Below are 11,365 nucleotides of genomic sequence, written 5' to 3'. Positions count from 1 at the left end.
GAAAAAATGATTGTTGTTTCGTTTTAGAAAAAATAATTGTTGTTTAGCTCTCTCAGTGCCACCCGCTTTCCTTCTGCGGTTACGGATTTCAGAAACCTGCCTTGGTTCTTTGCCCGCAGCAATATTGCTAGTGCGCCTCCTCTAGAGCTTCCAAGTTCCTACTGTACTTCGTAGTTCCTACCCCGTAACCCAAACCTCGCCGGCGATGGCGGCGGAAGCGTCGAGCTCATCGGCTTTCAGCGAGGACGATTCGCTCCTGCGGCCCCTCGCCGCGCGTGGGTGGCGCTTCCGTGACGCCGCGGACGAGTCCATCCAGGCCCTCCTCCACGCTCCCCCCTCCCCGTCGCCGGAGGCCCTGGAAGCCGACCTCCTCGACACGGACCTGAGGCTCTTCGGCGGGAAGTCCCTCCCCGACCGCGCCGCCGCCACCGCCACGAAGCGGCTCTTCTACCTCCACGGCCCCATCGTCCTGCAGGTATACAGCTGAAATCAAATCACCAATCCCAGCACCCGTTCTTAGTTTCAAAGTCTGGGAAATACTCCTACCTCATTTAGGAGTCGTTCTTAGTTGTCTTCTAAATTATATTGCTTGAAATTCCATCCCGCGACTCAGAAACTCGCAAAGGAAATAGCTGTGATACCATGCATTTTGGCTGAGTCTGCATTCTCCTAGTGTTTGAGCATATGCTGTTCTTGTCTCTGGGATGTGCAGATGTCCGTTGGTTGCCTGATCCTAATTGTATATTAACCTGTTCCATCGATTTCATGCAGGTAGTTTCTGTAAGGGATATATATAGCAGCAGAGTCGATGCTTCCTTTAAGAACCCACAGCCACGGCGCCTTCTGCGGTTTGGTCTCACTGATGGTATTTCTGAAGCAGTGGCCATTGAGTTTTCCCCTATCCCGTTCATCACAGAAGAGATAGCCCCAGGTACAAAGGTTAGTTCACCGTATTTTCTGTCTCAAGGTTCTAGTTGTGCAGCGGCAATTTCTTTTGGCACTGTTTTATACTACCAGAGGCAATGTGCACAGTTACCGTACCCTAGTTTAATAAGCGTGTATACGTGCTGTCCCATACTGCTAGTTCAATTTTGCTTATCAATTCAACTTGGATTAGAGACTAGAGACAAGCCTGGCAATTACTTAACAATCACTCGGGGCAAACAGAATGCTCAGTGGCTTTGCCTGGAGTTATTCCACTCATCTAGTATGAATATAACATAAACCAATCGTTGGAAAACAAGATACTGCTCTGTGCACAAATCACTTGGAAATGATGTATGGTGCAGCATGAGACTGGGTGTGGATGTAGTATTACTAATTCTCATTGGTTCTCTGTCCCACAGTTTGTTCGAGTTTGCTTCATTAGCATTTTTAGTAGTACTACCTCGGTCCTGGTTTACCCCCCCTCGTAGTTTGGGTCAAAGTTTGACCACATATTTGACTAGCAAAATGTTAATGCATGTCAGCAAAAATTATATTGTTGGATTCGTATTTGAATGTAGTTTCCAATTATATCAATTTTGCTATATATAATTTATATTTTATCAGTTAAAATCATGGTCAAAATATGACCTAAAATACGAGGGGGGCTAGTAAACCAGGACGGAGGTAGTACATCTTAAGTTTTGATTTTTGACTTTTGGTTAGGAAATAGTTGAAGATGATTTTTTCCTTTACGTGCCGCTAATTTATTTTCTCGAATCCACAACATTTAAAATAACATAAAATATCTGCATTTTTTATGTTTTCTCTACGTGTTAAATATTGATGTTAGTATGCATTTTCTGTTTTTCTTCCCACTCTCTGTAGATTCGTCTTGAGAACAAGATTCCAGTAAATCATGGCATATTGTGCCTGGGTGCAAAAAATGTGAGCATCATCGGGGGAACTGTCCAATCTTTGTATGAAGAATGGAAAATGAACCAGAAATTCTCGGGCTTATCACGCCCAGTATTGAGGCTGTCACAAGATGATGGAGTTGGGCCTCCACCATTTGAGAAATTAGATATCGAAGCACGTCCAAACAGGACATTCCAGTTGCAAGCACACCCCGGTAATGATTCATATTTCTTCTCTTTCTGTTTCTTCTTGTATGTTCACTAAAATGATGTCATTAGGCGTTGCATGTAGCTGTGTACTTTCAGGAAAGCTTAGCATCTTAAATAGGCGTAAGATTTTATATTGGACTGGTAATGATTCATCATTCTTCTCTTTATGTTTCTATACCTGTATGTTCACTAACAATCTATCATTATGTGTAGACGTGTAGCTGTCTACTTTCAGGAAAGTATAGCATCTTAAGTAAATCGGCGTAAAATTTTGTATGGGACTTGACTAGTGAAATCCACATTCTTGGCAGGGTCATGATGTTCTAACAATTTCCTCCAAAAAATATATTTTTCTATGTTAGTTATGAGCATCTTTGCACATCTACACAGTTGTCATTTTTCTAAATTTGCTGGTCCTGCATATAAAATGATCCGGGCGACAATTGCATGTTTTGCAAAACCTTTGGTGATGTAGCTGTAACTTGTGAACCACCCTGACTTATATCTTATGTCGTAGCAGACCAGAAGGCTAGCAACTTTGGAGTCGCTCATGAGCACGTGTCGATTAATTCCAATTCAAAACCTACGAATGAGGGTTCAAGTAATATGAACAGAGAGAATACAGCTAGCAAAGCTGAATCCAAACAGTCTACTGCAGATATCAGACCAAAAGAAGGTTGGCCCCCAAACCCCTAGTTTTATTTCGTCTAAATCTACTGGGCATGACATTGTGCACAGTTAGAACTTAAAACTTACTCATTTGCATCTTGCAGTAAGCGAAGCTGTCCCTGTTCAGAACCAAGCTGCTGCACAGAAACTACTGCAGAAAATGGCTATCCCCGAAGATAGGCATGGTCGGGGTCGATTCAAGGGCAGGAGCAAGCAGGAAGAGACTCCGGTCTTCACCCTCGATGAATGGGAGAGGAGAAAAGCAGGCAGTTCAATGTCCACAGCAGAAAGGCATATACAAGACACCAGTCGAGACGAGGAACTGGCAAGACAGCTCCAAGAACAACTAGATCTAGAAGATTCCCATGTTAGTTTCGACTCCCATCCTATATCGCTTTTCCTGTTAAAAAAAAGCATCCACTGGTCCGGAAATATTGTTTTATTGAACGGCTATGCGATGTTTTTCAGGCGATGCCCGTGACCTCAGAGGCCGAACACCTGCGGATGAACATGTTCAGCTTCAACGGCCCTGAAGAAATGGGTGGTGGGAGAAGAGATTTTCGAGGGCGCGGGCGGGGAAGGGGCCGAGGGCGAGGTCGAAGCAGGGGAAGATTTTAGCTCAGTTTCAAAACTGTATTTTCTCTAGGGTACTCTCCAATCTTCAGAGATGGTGGCAGTAATAGTGGTATTGATGATGATCATCACCTTTTGAAGAGTAGGCGGTAGTGTCATGATGGTCATCTTAAAAGCTTCTCTCTTTAGTATCTGATGATGATGAGGATGATGATGCTGATGATAACCTTTTAACTCTTTATTAAGAAGCATGTTCGTTTCACTCTGAGTTGAGTTGCCTCACCTGATGCTAGCTAGCAAGTGTCAAGGGTTCAGAAACAAGGCAAACAACATGTGTATTTTCCATGGAAATTTTTGATTTTACTCATGGATTTGTGGAATCAGCAGATGTTCTGAACTTCAAACTGTTGACAATGAATCAAACTTTTTGATGACTTGTTACTTCTTCTGTTTTCTTATAAAAATAAACTTGTTTTGTATTTCATGTGACAAAAGAATTCTGTAAAAAAAATCCCACATGATATTCTGAACAATATCAAGGTGGGCCCTCGATGAAAAATAGGGGCACGGATAACAACTCGGCACAACGTCAAGGTGGTTCCTGAAAAAAGTCCAAAACATAACGATATTCTCCGGCGAATGAATTCTTAAACCTGAAGGAATCTCACCAGCGCGAGCGCGAGAGCCAGTGCAGCAAGCCACCGCCGCCTTCGCCTCGCGCGCTGCAGCCAAATCGAACCCACGACCAGCTCGAGAAGGCAATTTGGGAGGAGTCGGGGAATCGGCGGCGAGTTGTGGGATCCGCAGGGGCGAGGAGTCGCCGCAATGGATCCGGCCGGCGTCGACGGCGGCGTGTGGATCCGCGCGGCGGTGGCCGTCGCGGCGGGCGGCGCGATCGCGGCGCGCGCGGTCCGGCGCAAGTCCGTGGACTTCACCGCCGTCTTCGCCGGCGTCCCGGCCATGGTGGCGCACACCGTCGCCGGGTACAGGTGAGAGGGCGCGCGCTTAGCTTGGGATCTTCTTCCTTCTCCGTTGGACTCGTTCGTGACGGGGATCTCGGTCTCGGGTCTTTGCAGGTTCGCGGGGCTGCTGCTTGTGTTCTTCTTCACGGCGTCGAGGGTGACGAGGATCGGCGAGGCTAGGAAGCGTGCCCTCGATCCTGAGTTCAAAGAGGGCGGCCAGCGCAACTGGTGAGCCCAGATCGCTCCTTCCGTTGCTCTCGTTTATCATCTGTCCCAATTATACTCTGTTGAGGGGATGGGCAGATCTTGGGGAGCTGGTCTTGGTATTGTTCGGGATGCTTGATTTCGATCATGTACTACCCGTAGTGCTTTGATTCAGTAACAACTTCGTTGCTCCACTCCCACATGTGTACGGTGGATAAAACTGGTTTATGATGGCCCATGGGATAGAAACCTCAAATGAGTTCGGTTCCAATTGTAGAGCAGCACGATGACATAATATCTGTCAAAAGAGAATTCGCTGCTGAGTGGAAAACGTTTGTGATTCAAATGTTGAAAAGAAGAATTGCGAGCCTGAGTAGTATTGATGTCAGTGTGAGCCTTATTATGGAGAAGAATGGATTTTATATGATGATTACGTGATAGACAGAAACATGTGTTAATTTGCATAGATTCATTTTACAGAAGAGCTAGTGTGGTTCTACTTCTGTAGAGTTTAAACCTGAAGCATGTGGTTCAGTTTGCATGTGAATAGCAAACTTTGGTTAGGACAAAAGCAACTTCCTTCTATAGAGAACGTCGAGAACTTAGGAGGTCTTCAGTTATGCTGGTTTAATTTGGCGATATTATCTTGAGGTGTGTCTATTCTCTTTCAGCCCAGTAGCTGTATTTTTGGTTGCTGCATCAAGTTGAAGTGTTGAACCATGAATGAACTTTTGCTAGAACACCGACTAAAAATCATGAATATTTGCTACTTGATGCAATCTGTTACACCTTCCCCGGAGATTTCTCCAATTGTGAGATTTGACTAGATATTTATAAAGAAGGTGAAAAAAAACTCAACATATCTAATGAGATGCGGAATATGCCTATGTTTGTATGTTTCTAAATTCGATCAATATTATGACCTCCGTTGTTGAGATAAGGCGTCTTTCAGCTTCAGAAAATTCCCTTCTGAATCTTTCTAATGCAGGTCCGCACCACTCTTATTGGCAGGAAGCAAGTCTTGTCAAACAGTGGTATCGCAAGTATCTTGGTAGTCCTGATAGCACTAATTACTGGAGGTGAAGACAAATGCTTGGATTCAAAAGAGTCGGGTCTTGTAACTGCCCTTATTGGTGGTGTTATTGGACATTACTCTTGCTGCAATGGTGATACATGGTCTTCTGAGCTTGGCATACTTAGCAAATCTGAACCACGAATTATCACAACATTCAAGGTATGCATGAAATCTTCTTTTCTAATAATTGAACAAAACTTCAGTATGAATATACTCTCACTTTTTCTTTTGACATGAAACTTCGTTAGAGGGTGCGGAAGGGGACCAATGGCGGGGTAACCATAGATGGACTTCTTGCAGCAGCAGCAGCTGGATGCTCGATTGGGCTTGCATTTGTGCTGATAGGATTCTTAACAACTCAGTGTGCTTCTGATGTATTTTGGAGGCAACTGCTAGTTATACCCTTAGCTACAGCTGCTGGACTATGTGGAAGCCTGATCGATTCATTACTGGGCGCAACGGTTCAGTACAGCGGGTACTGCAGCGTTCGCAAGAAGGTATGACACTCCAAACATTGTAGATTGCTATATGTTAAATACCGCAATCATGTTTGATTCATAATTTGATTGTTTGTTTGGCGCTGTATTATGCTGCTGTAGGTGGTTGGAGTAGATGGTCCAACAGTAAGGAGGATTTCTGGAATGAACATACTGGACAACAACGGCGTCAATGTAGTGTCTATCTTCTTGACAAGTCTGCTTACTGCCTTGGTGTGCACATGCATTTTCTGAGGTCTAGTTGGGTTGTAGTGGTAGCACCACATTACAGAGGATAACTAGGAAGGAACACGATTGGTAAATTAGAGCACGGAATCTTGAATAGTGGTGTTGTTCATTTATTTACTATTGGTGATATTGGCGATTGTTGATTTAGCGTTAGTGTTTGACACCAAGTATAGACTTCTAATGTAAAAATTCGGTTGTAGTTATCCCATTCAGATGTAACACTGAATATTCGGATAGAGGAATGGTTCTGCCAGAATATTGTTTCTCTGAAACTATTTATTTGTATAGGCCATTTGATTAGTTTATCTTATGGAGCCTATAAGATCACCTCCTCAATTAACCAGAACTCGCTTATTTAATTGCTACTCCCTCTCTAAACTAATATAAAATCTTTATTCGCTGAAACTATTTATTTGTATAGTACATTACAAGATAACTGGAAGATTAAATCCTGCTTAATCTCAACCAAACTACTCATCTACCAAATGTTGTAAAAGTTGGGCAGTTTTGCACCTACCTTGAAGTGGTTGCCCTACTCCACATAAAGATAGTTGGACCCAGTTCGTGTAATGTACAAAATCTCAAGAATGCATTTCATATAGTCAGAAGATTCCATTATACAAATAAATACAAACAATCACAAGGCATTTAATTAAACTCAAAAATACAATGAATTCACTGGAGCTAGAGCTCTTGAATGAATATAGGTTCTATTTGCTACCTGCTGGAACTCTTGCTCGTGTAAAGCAGAAATCAGGCAGGCTGCCAGAAGAAAATTATACTCTCTCGGTCTATCCGATCCAAAATAAGTGGCGTGGTTTTCATTCAATTATTTCGGATCGAAGGGAGTAGCATATGATATCAGTATTATCACCATACGCATAGACGCGGCCTTTGCCCTCATGGCGCTTCTGGACATGGCCGCAGTAGGACATGCCCTGCGCAGCCAGAAGGTTATACATCTCCCAAGCTTTCACCGCAACTACAAGGCAGTAGTAAGTACTCCCCCCGTAAACAAATGTAAGACGTAGAGGGAGTAGAAGAGAAGGCCAAGAGCAAAAGCAAGCAAGGAAGAAGATGGAAGGGGTCAGATGGCATGCGTGGTTGGCGCCTTGAGGGCTGAGGCTTCTCTTATAGGGAGCTCAGCTCAAAGCTGAAGTAGCCTCCAAACAATAGGAAACTCAAGCTCAGGCTCCACCTGCAACATGCCACCCTGAGAACAACCGCTGATCAGGCCTCGCAGGAAGCGATAACCGCGAAGAGTTGGCGGGTGTCTAGGGTTTATTTGGATATACCATTTCAGCTTTAGGTGCAGGTGAGAATGACATAGCTTGTTCTATGAATGTTTTCTTTACATAACCCTTTGAGAATGTGCTTGTCATGTTCTTTTTTCATGAGATCACATGAGCATAGAAAAGGCACAGGGGCAGAGCAAGTGGATAGCCTAAGCCCAACAGCTGCCAAAAGGGACATTCATGAGATTCCAGCACCTCCTGTTTTCTTCCTCCGTCTACTCCACATTGCTCATGGTGTTAGAGAAGGCATTTTGTTCAGAAACAAACAAGTGAATCTCAATAAAAGGTACTCCTGTAAACTAATATAAGAGCATTTAGAATACTAAAGTAGTGATCTAAACGCTCTTATATTAGTTTACGGAGGGAGTAACTTGCATATGCTGTTAGAGAAGGCATCTTGTTCATAAACAAACAAGTGAACCTGGCATTATATTACGCTGTAAAAAGAATGGAAATCTCACATACAAAAAAAATATGGCTGCAAAATTGCCACTCCTAACATACAAAGTCAGTAGCGCCCACTCTTCACAGAACACTGGGGGGTAAATCTCAATCAAGATTTTGCCAAGAAAGCAATGCCCATTACTCGAGAATTCGCCGCAAAAAAGAAAAGGAAAAAATCAAGAATCCATTTGTCTTCGAATCAACAACTATTAATTACAGACTTTGTGGCAAGGGTGGGGGGGTTTACAAAGGTAACAAAACGCCTTCTGTATCCCAGAGAAGCAAGCAACTTCATCTAGCTAGCTAGGAAGCAAGGGAAGGTGGGGCGGAGTATATTCGGACCCGTGTCATGTCACGGTGGGGACTCTCGGAGGGGCCGAAGAAGGGGGCGCGTTGGCTGGTCGGAATGCAGGGTCGGCATTCCGCTCCAGTTGCTCCCATGTGAGCCTTCGATGCTCCTCCGCTGCGGCTCGCTTCTCTTCGTCCGCTTGGAAGTTGCTCTGGCAAGTCAGGAGCAATCTCTCGTCCATGTCGAAGAACATTTTTCTCACATTCATAGTAACGTTGAGAACCGATTGGTTCCAGTGCAAACGTGCATTTCTCTCCAGAGCTGGGTATACGATTGGTACAATCACTTGACGGTTTTGGGAGATCATATCGAACAAATGTTCATTATTCCACAAGAATAAGGCTCTCTCAGCAACCTGCCAAAAGACAGGAAATGGATTAACCCTTTTTTTCAAGAAAAAAAAAATCTTAACAAATAACTTGGCCAAAAACTGCAAGAGAAGACCTGCGATACTTGTTCCAGGACATGGAATTGTCATGAACCAAGATAGTAGTGCTACTAGGTCATTCATAATCTTATATTTATGAACTTCTATAACATGAAAATCAATGGGGAGAAGACAGTATACATAAAAAATCTTCTGATGATCTTTCCAGAGCAACTGCTATTAACTAGTACTCCCTCCGTCCCATAATATAAAAGCATTTTCGACACTAGTGTGGTGTAAAAAACGCTCTTATATTATGGGACAGAGGGAGTAGTACTTTAGTAGTCAATGCCAATCACTGATTTGTTTCCTTTCAAGCGTTGAGCTATCAAAGGATGTTCTCTACTATGATGTTTCAGTCCAAATCATGGTTCTGTGGTTAGCATATCCCAATAAATTGATTAGAATATCAAATGGAAAGCAGAATTCTAACTAATTGATTGTCAAGCTCCACAAACCCCAGGATCTGATTTATTTGGGTGGTTGCAATCATAATTCGTACCATGACATGACCTTATAAGCTATCAAACAGTTGTGATCATCCTAACTTGTACCTCAACCAATATATTCTGCCACATTAATTGGGCCCAGTTTCAAGTTATCTGCCTTTGGATTGAGGATTTCACCTTTTTGTGACTCTGCAACCACCCAGATATAAGATAGAGCCAAAATAATAATGATGTATTTCATGTCTATATTTAAATGTGAGTGGTATACTCTCTACAGACTTCCAAAGTGAAGTGCAGACCACCAATTGCACCAGAACCAAGAAGGCGACAACTGAGGTGTTTGGTCCCACTTTAGCCAACAAGGAATGAGTTCAACCACTGATCAAATATCTAAACAATAATGACTATGGCATAAAAGGTGCATCGGACCATGCAAGTAACACTAGCAAATTTAAAAGGTGCAAGGAAAAGGAAAGAGAACAAGCAGATTCTTCGACTAAAGACCTAAAATAAGCAATAGAATGGACCAGTATACAGCTTTGCAACTACTCTACAAAACAATGGTGATGATAACTTCCTACCAGAGGACACTCATGCTAAATTCTTACTGATGTTTCACAAGCTTTTCTTGTTTCTTGTCGGTATTTCTAACCCTAGCAATTGTTGCAAGACAAAAAGCAATTGTTACAGGGGAGACACGGTTTAGGGACAAATATTAATCAATGGCTTGGGGAAGAAACTTGCCTGAAAATGGGAGCTATTGAGGCAAGTCGCAATCCTCCGGAATAATGGCACCATGCACTTCTGAAACTCAGCCATGTCAATCAACTCAAGCACTTCTTCTAACTCCCCCAAGAACATCATCTCCTTCTGACTATTTGTAACTGGCCAGTACTTCAACAGACCCCTAATCACAGTCCCTGCAAGCTTGGGTTCCTTCTCTATAAATTGTGTTATGCAGTAGGTCAGCTGCGGCAGATATACACCCACTGTCTTAGGCTTGTGAAGCGGGATCAACGCTTTCCATAGGAACAACTTATGCTCCTCCTTCAATGGCTTTGCAAACCCACTTATCACGCTGCCAAACACCTCCAACAGCTCGGATATCCCATTGTGATGATCGGCCTCGGAGACGAACCTATAGAAGATGTTGCTCACAGCCTTGCGGATGAACGGTCGGTTTCCCATGAATTTTCCATATATCCTGTGCAACACTGTCTTCAAACAGTCCCTCTCTCTGGGATCATCGGAATCAAACAGGTCAAGCAGCTTGGAGATGAACGAACTGTCCACATACTTCCTTGCCACCTTGGGGTCAACAAATGGCGAGGTCACAAACCGCAGAAGCAATTCATACACAACTTGCAGGTGGTACCAAGAGGGGTCGAAGAAGGGCTCGTCCTCCTCTGTCTCCGACGTGGTGGTGCCTGATCGGACCTTGGGCGGGAAGACCCTGAAGAGGTTGACAGCGAACATGCGCACGCACGCCGACATCATCGCCTCCGTGAGGGGCTCCTCGGCGGCGCCAATGGAGTCGACGAGGGACATAAGGACCTGCCGCTTCCTCTCCTTCTCCGGCGAGTCCTTGCCCCGGTCGGTGAAGTCGTACACCGTGCAGCAAATGGTCACCTTCTCGATGAAGGCGTCCTCCCTGGACCTCCCCTCGGCTCCGGCGGCCCCCGAGGGGGACCTAGGCGAGGCGGGGGGCTTCCCGAATGCCCCATTCTCCCTGGGGGACATGGGATTGGACTTCGCCGTGGGCGAGCCCCCTCCGCCGTTGCCTCCAGGGCCAGATTTCAGCGATTTCCACGACAGCTTGCCGATAAATTGCTTCCACATGGCGGCAGAATACGGCGGCACCAACACCACATCAAATTCTCCCCCAATCAAAGAACCATTGCGAGGAATCCGTCCTCCCGAGAACCGGCCGCGAAATTCCTCGCAGAAATTATATGTAAAAGACGCACCTTGCGACAGCAACAGGAGATTGCAATGGCAGAGAGAGGGGGGACTTCCACGGCAACAGCGACCGGAGATCTCAGGGTGAATTCCTTGCTCTCGGGCAGCTCACCGGCGCAAATGCGACGGATCAAGAACCAACGGATGAACGCACCGCCAAAAAAGGGGGGGAAGGACAGGCCG

The 11,365-nt window shown here is 44.7% G+C and overlaps 3 protein-coding genes across 5 annotated transcripts; 2 read left to right on the top strand and 1 right to left on the bottom strand.

Moving 5' to 3' along the window:
• Positions 1-95: 95 nt before the first annotated feature.
• Positions 96-3,561, top strand: LOC123077547 (tudor domain-containing protein 3). 2 transcript variants are annotated; one of them, XM_044499833.1, is made up of 6 exons: positions 96-475; positions 772-939; positions 1,813-2,056; positions 2,572-2,727; positions 2,825-3,087; positions 3,189-3,561. In XM_044499833.1, the coding sequence occupies exons 1-6, from the start codon at positions 206-208 to the stop codon at positions 3,336-3,338; spliced, it is 1,251 nt and encodes a 416-aa protein (XP_044355768.1). In that variant the 5' UTR covers positions 96-205; the 3' UTR covers positions 3,339-3,561. The 2 variants fall into 2 exon arrangements, with proteins under 2 accessions (XP_044355768.1, XP_044355767.1); XM_044499832.1 differs by having other exon boundaries at positions 132-475; positions 2,569-2,727.
• A 374-nt stretch (positions 3,562-3,935) lies between these two features.
• Positions 3,936-6,531, top strand: LOC123077548 (protein PGR). Its single transcript, XM_044499834.1, has 5 exons — positions 3,936-4,282; positions 4,370-4,483; positions 5,471-5,693; positions 5,783-6,031; positions 6,134-6,531. Exons 1-5 carry the CDS (start codon positions 4,119-4,121, stop codon positions 6,263-6,265), a joined length of 882 nt encoding a protein of 293 aa, XP_044355769.1. The 5' UTR covers positions 3,936-4,118; the 3' UTR covers positions 6,266-6,531.
• Positions 6,532-8,097: 1,566 nt separating this feature from the next.
• Positions 8,098-11,359, bottom strand: LOC123077546 (serine/threonine protein phosphatase 2A 57 kDa regulatory subunit B' kappa isoform). Of its 2 annotated transcripts, XM_044499831.1 has the most exons (3): positions 9,968-11,359; positions 9,329-9,412; positions 8,471-8,702 (listed from the first exon to the last, which is right to left on the bottom strand). In XM_044499831.1, the coding sequence occupies exons 1-2, from the start codon at positions 11,060-11,062 to the stop codon at positions 9,368-9,370; spliced, it is 1,140 nt and encodes a 379-aa protein (XP_044355766.1). In that variant the 5' UTR covers positions 11,063-11,359; the 3' UTR covers positions 8,471-8,702; positions 9,329-9,367. The 2 variants fall into 2 exon arrangements, with proteins under 2 accessions (XP_044355765.1, XP_044355766.1); XM_044499830.1 differs by lacking the exon at positions 9,329-9,412 and having other exon boundaries at positions 8,098-8,702.
• Positions 11,360-11,365: the final 6 nt, after the last annotated feature.

This window comes from Triticum aestivum, chromosome 3D (assembly GCF_018294505.1).
Source record: "Triticum aestivum cultivar Chinese Spring chromosome 3D, IWGSC CS RefSeq v2.1, whole genome shotgun sequence".
Lineage (NCBI taxonomy): Eukaryota > Viridiplantae > Streptophyta > Magnoliopsida > Poales > Poaceae > Triticum > Triticum aestivum.
Note: the sequence above shows the minus strand (reverse complement) of the source record. Positions and strands in the feature narration are given on the sequence as shown.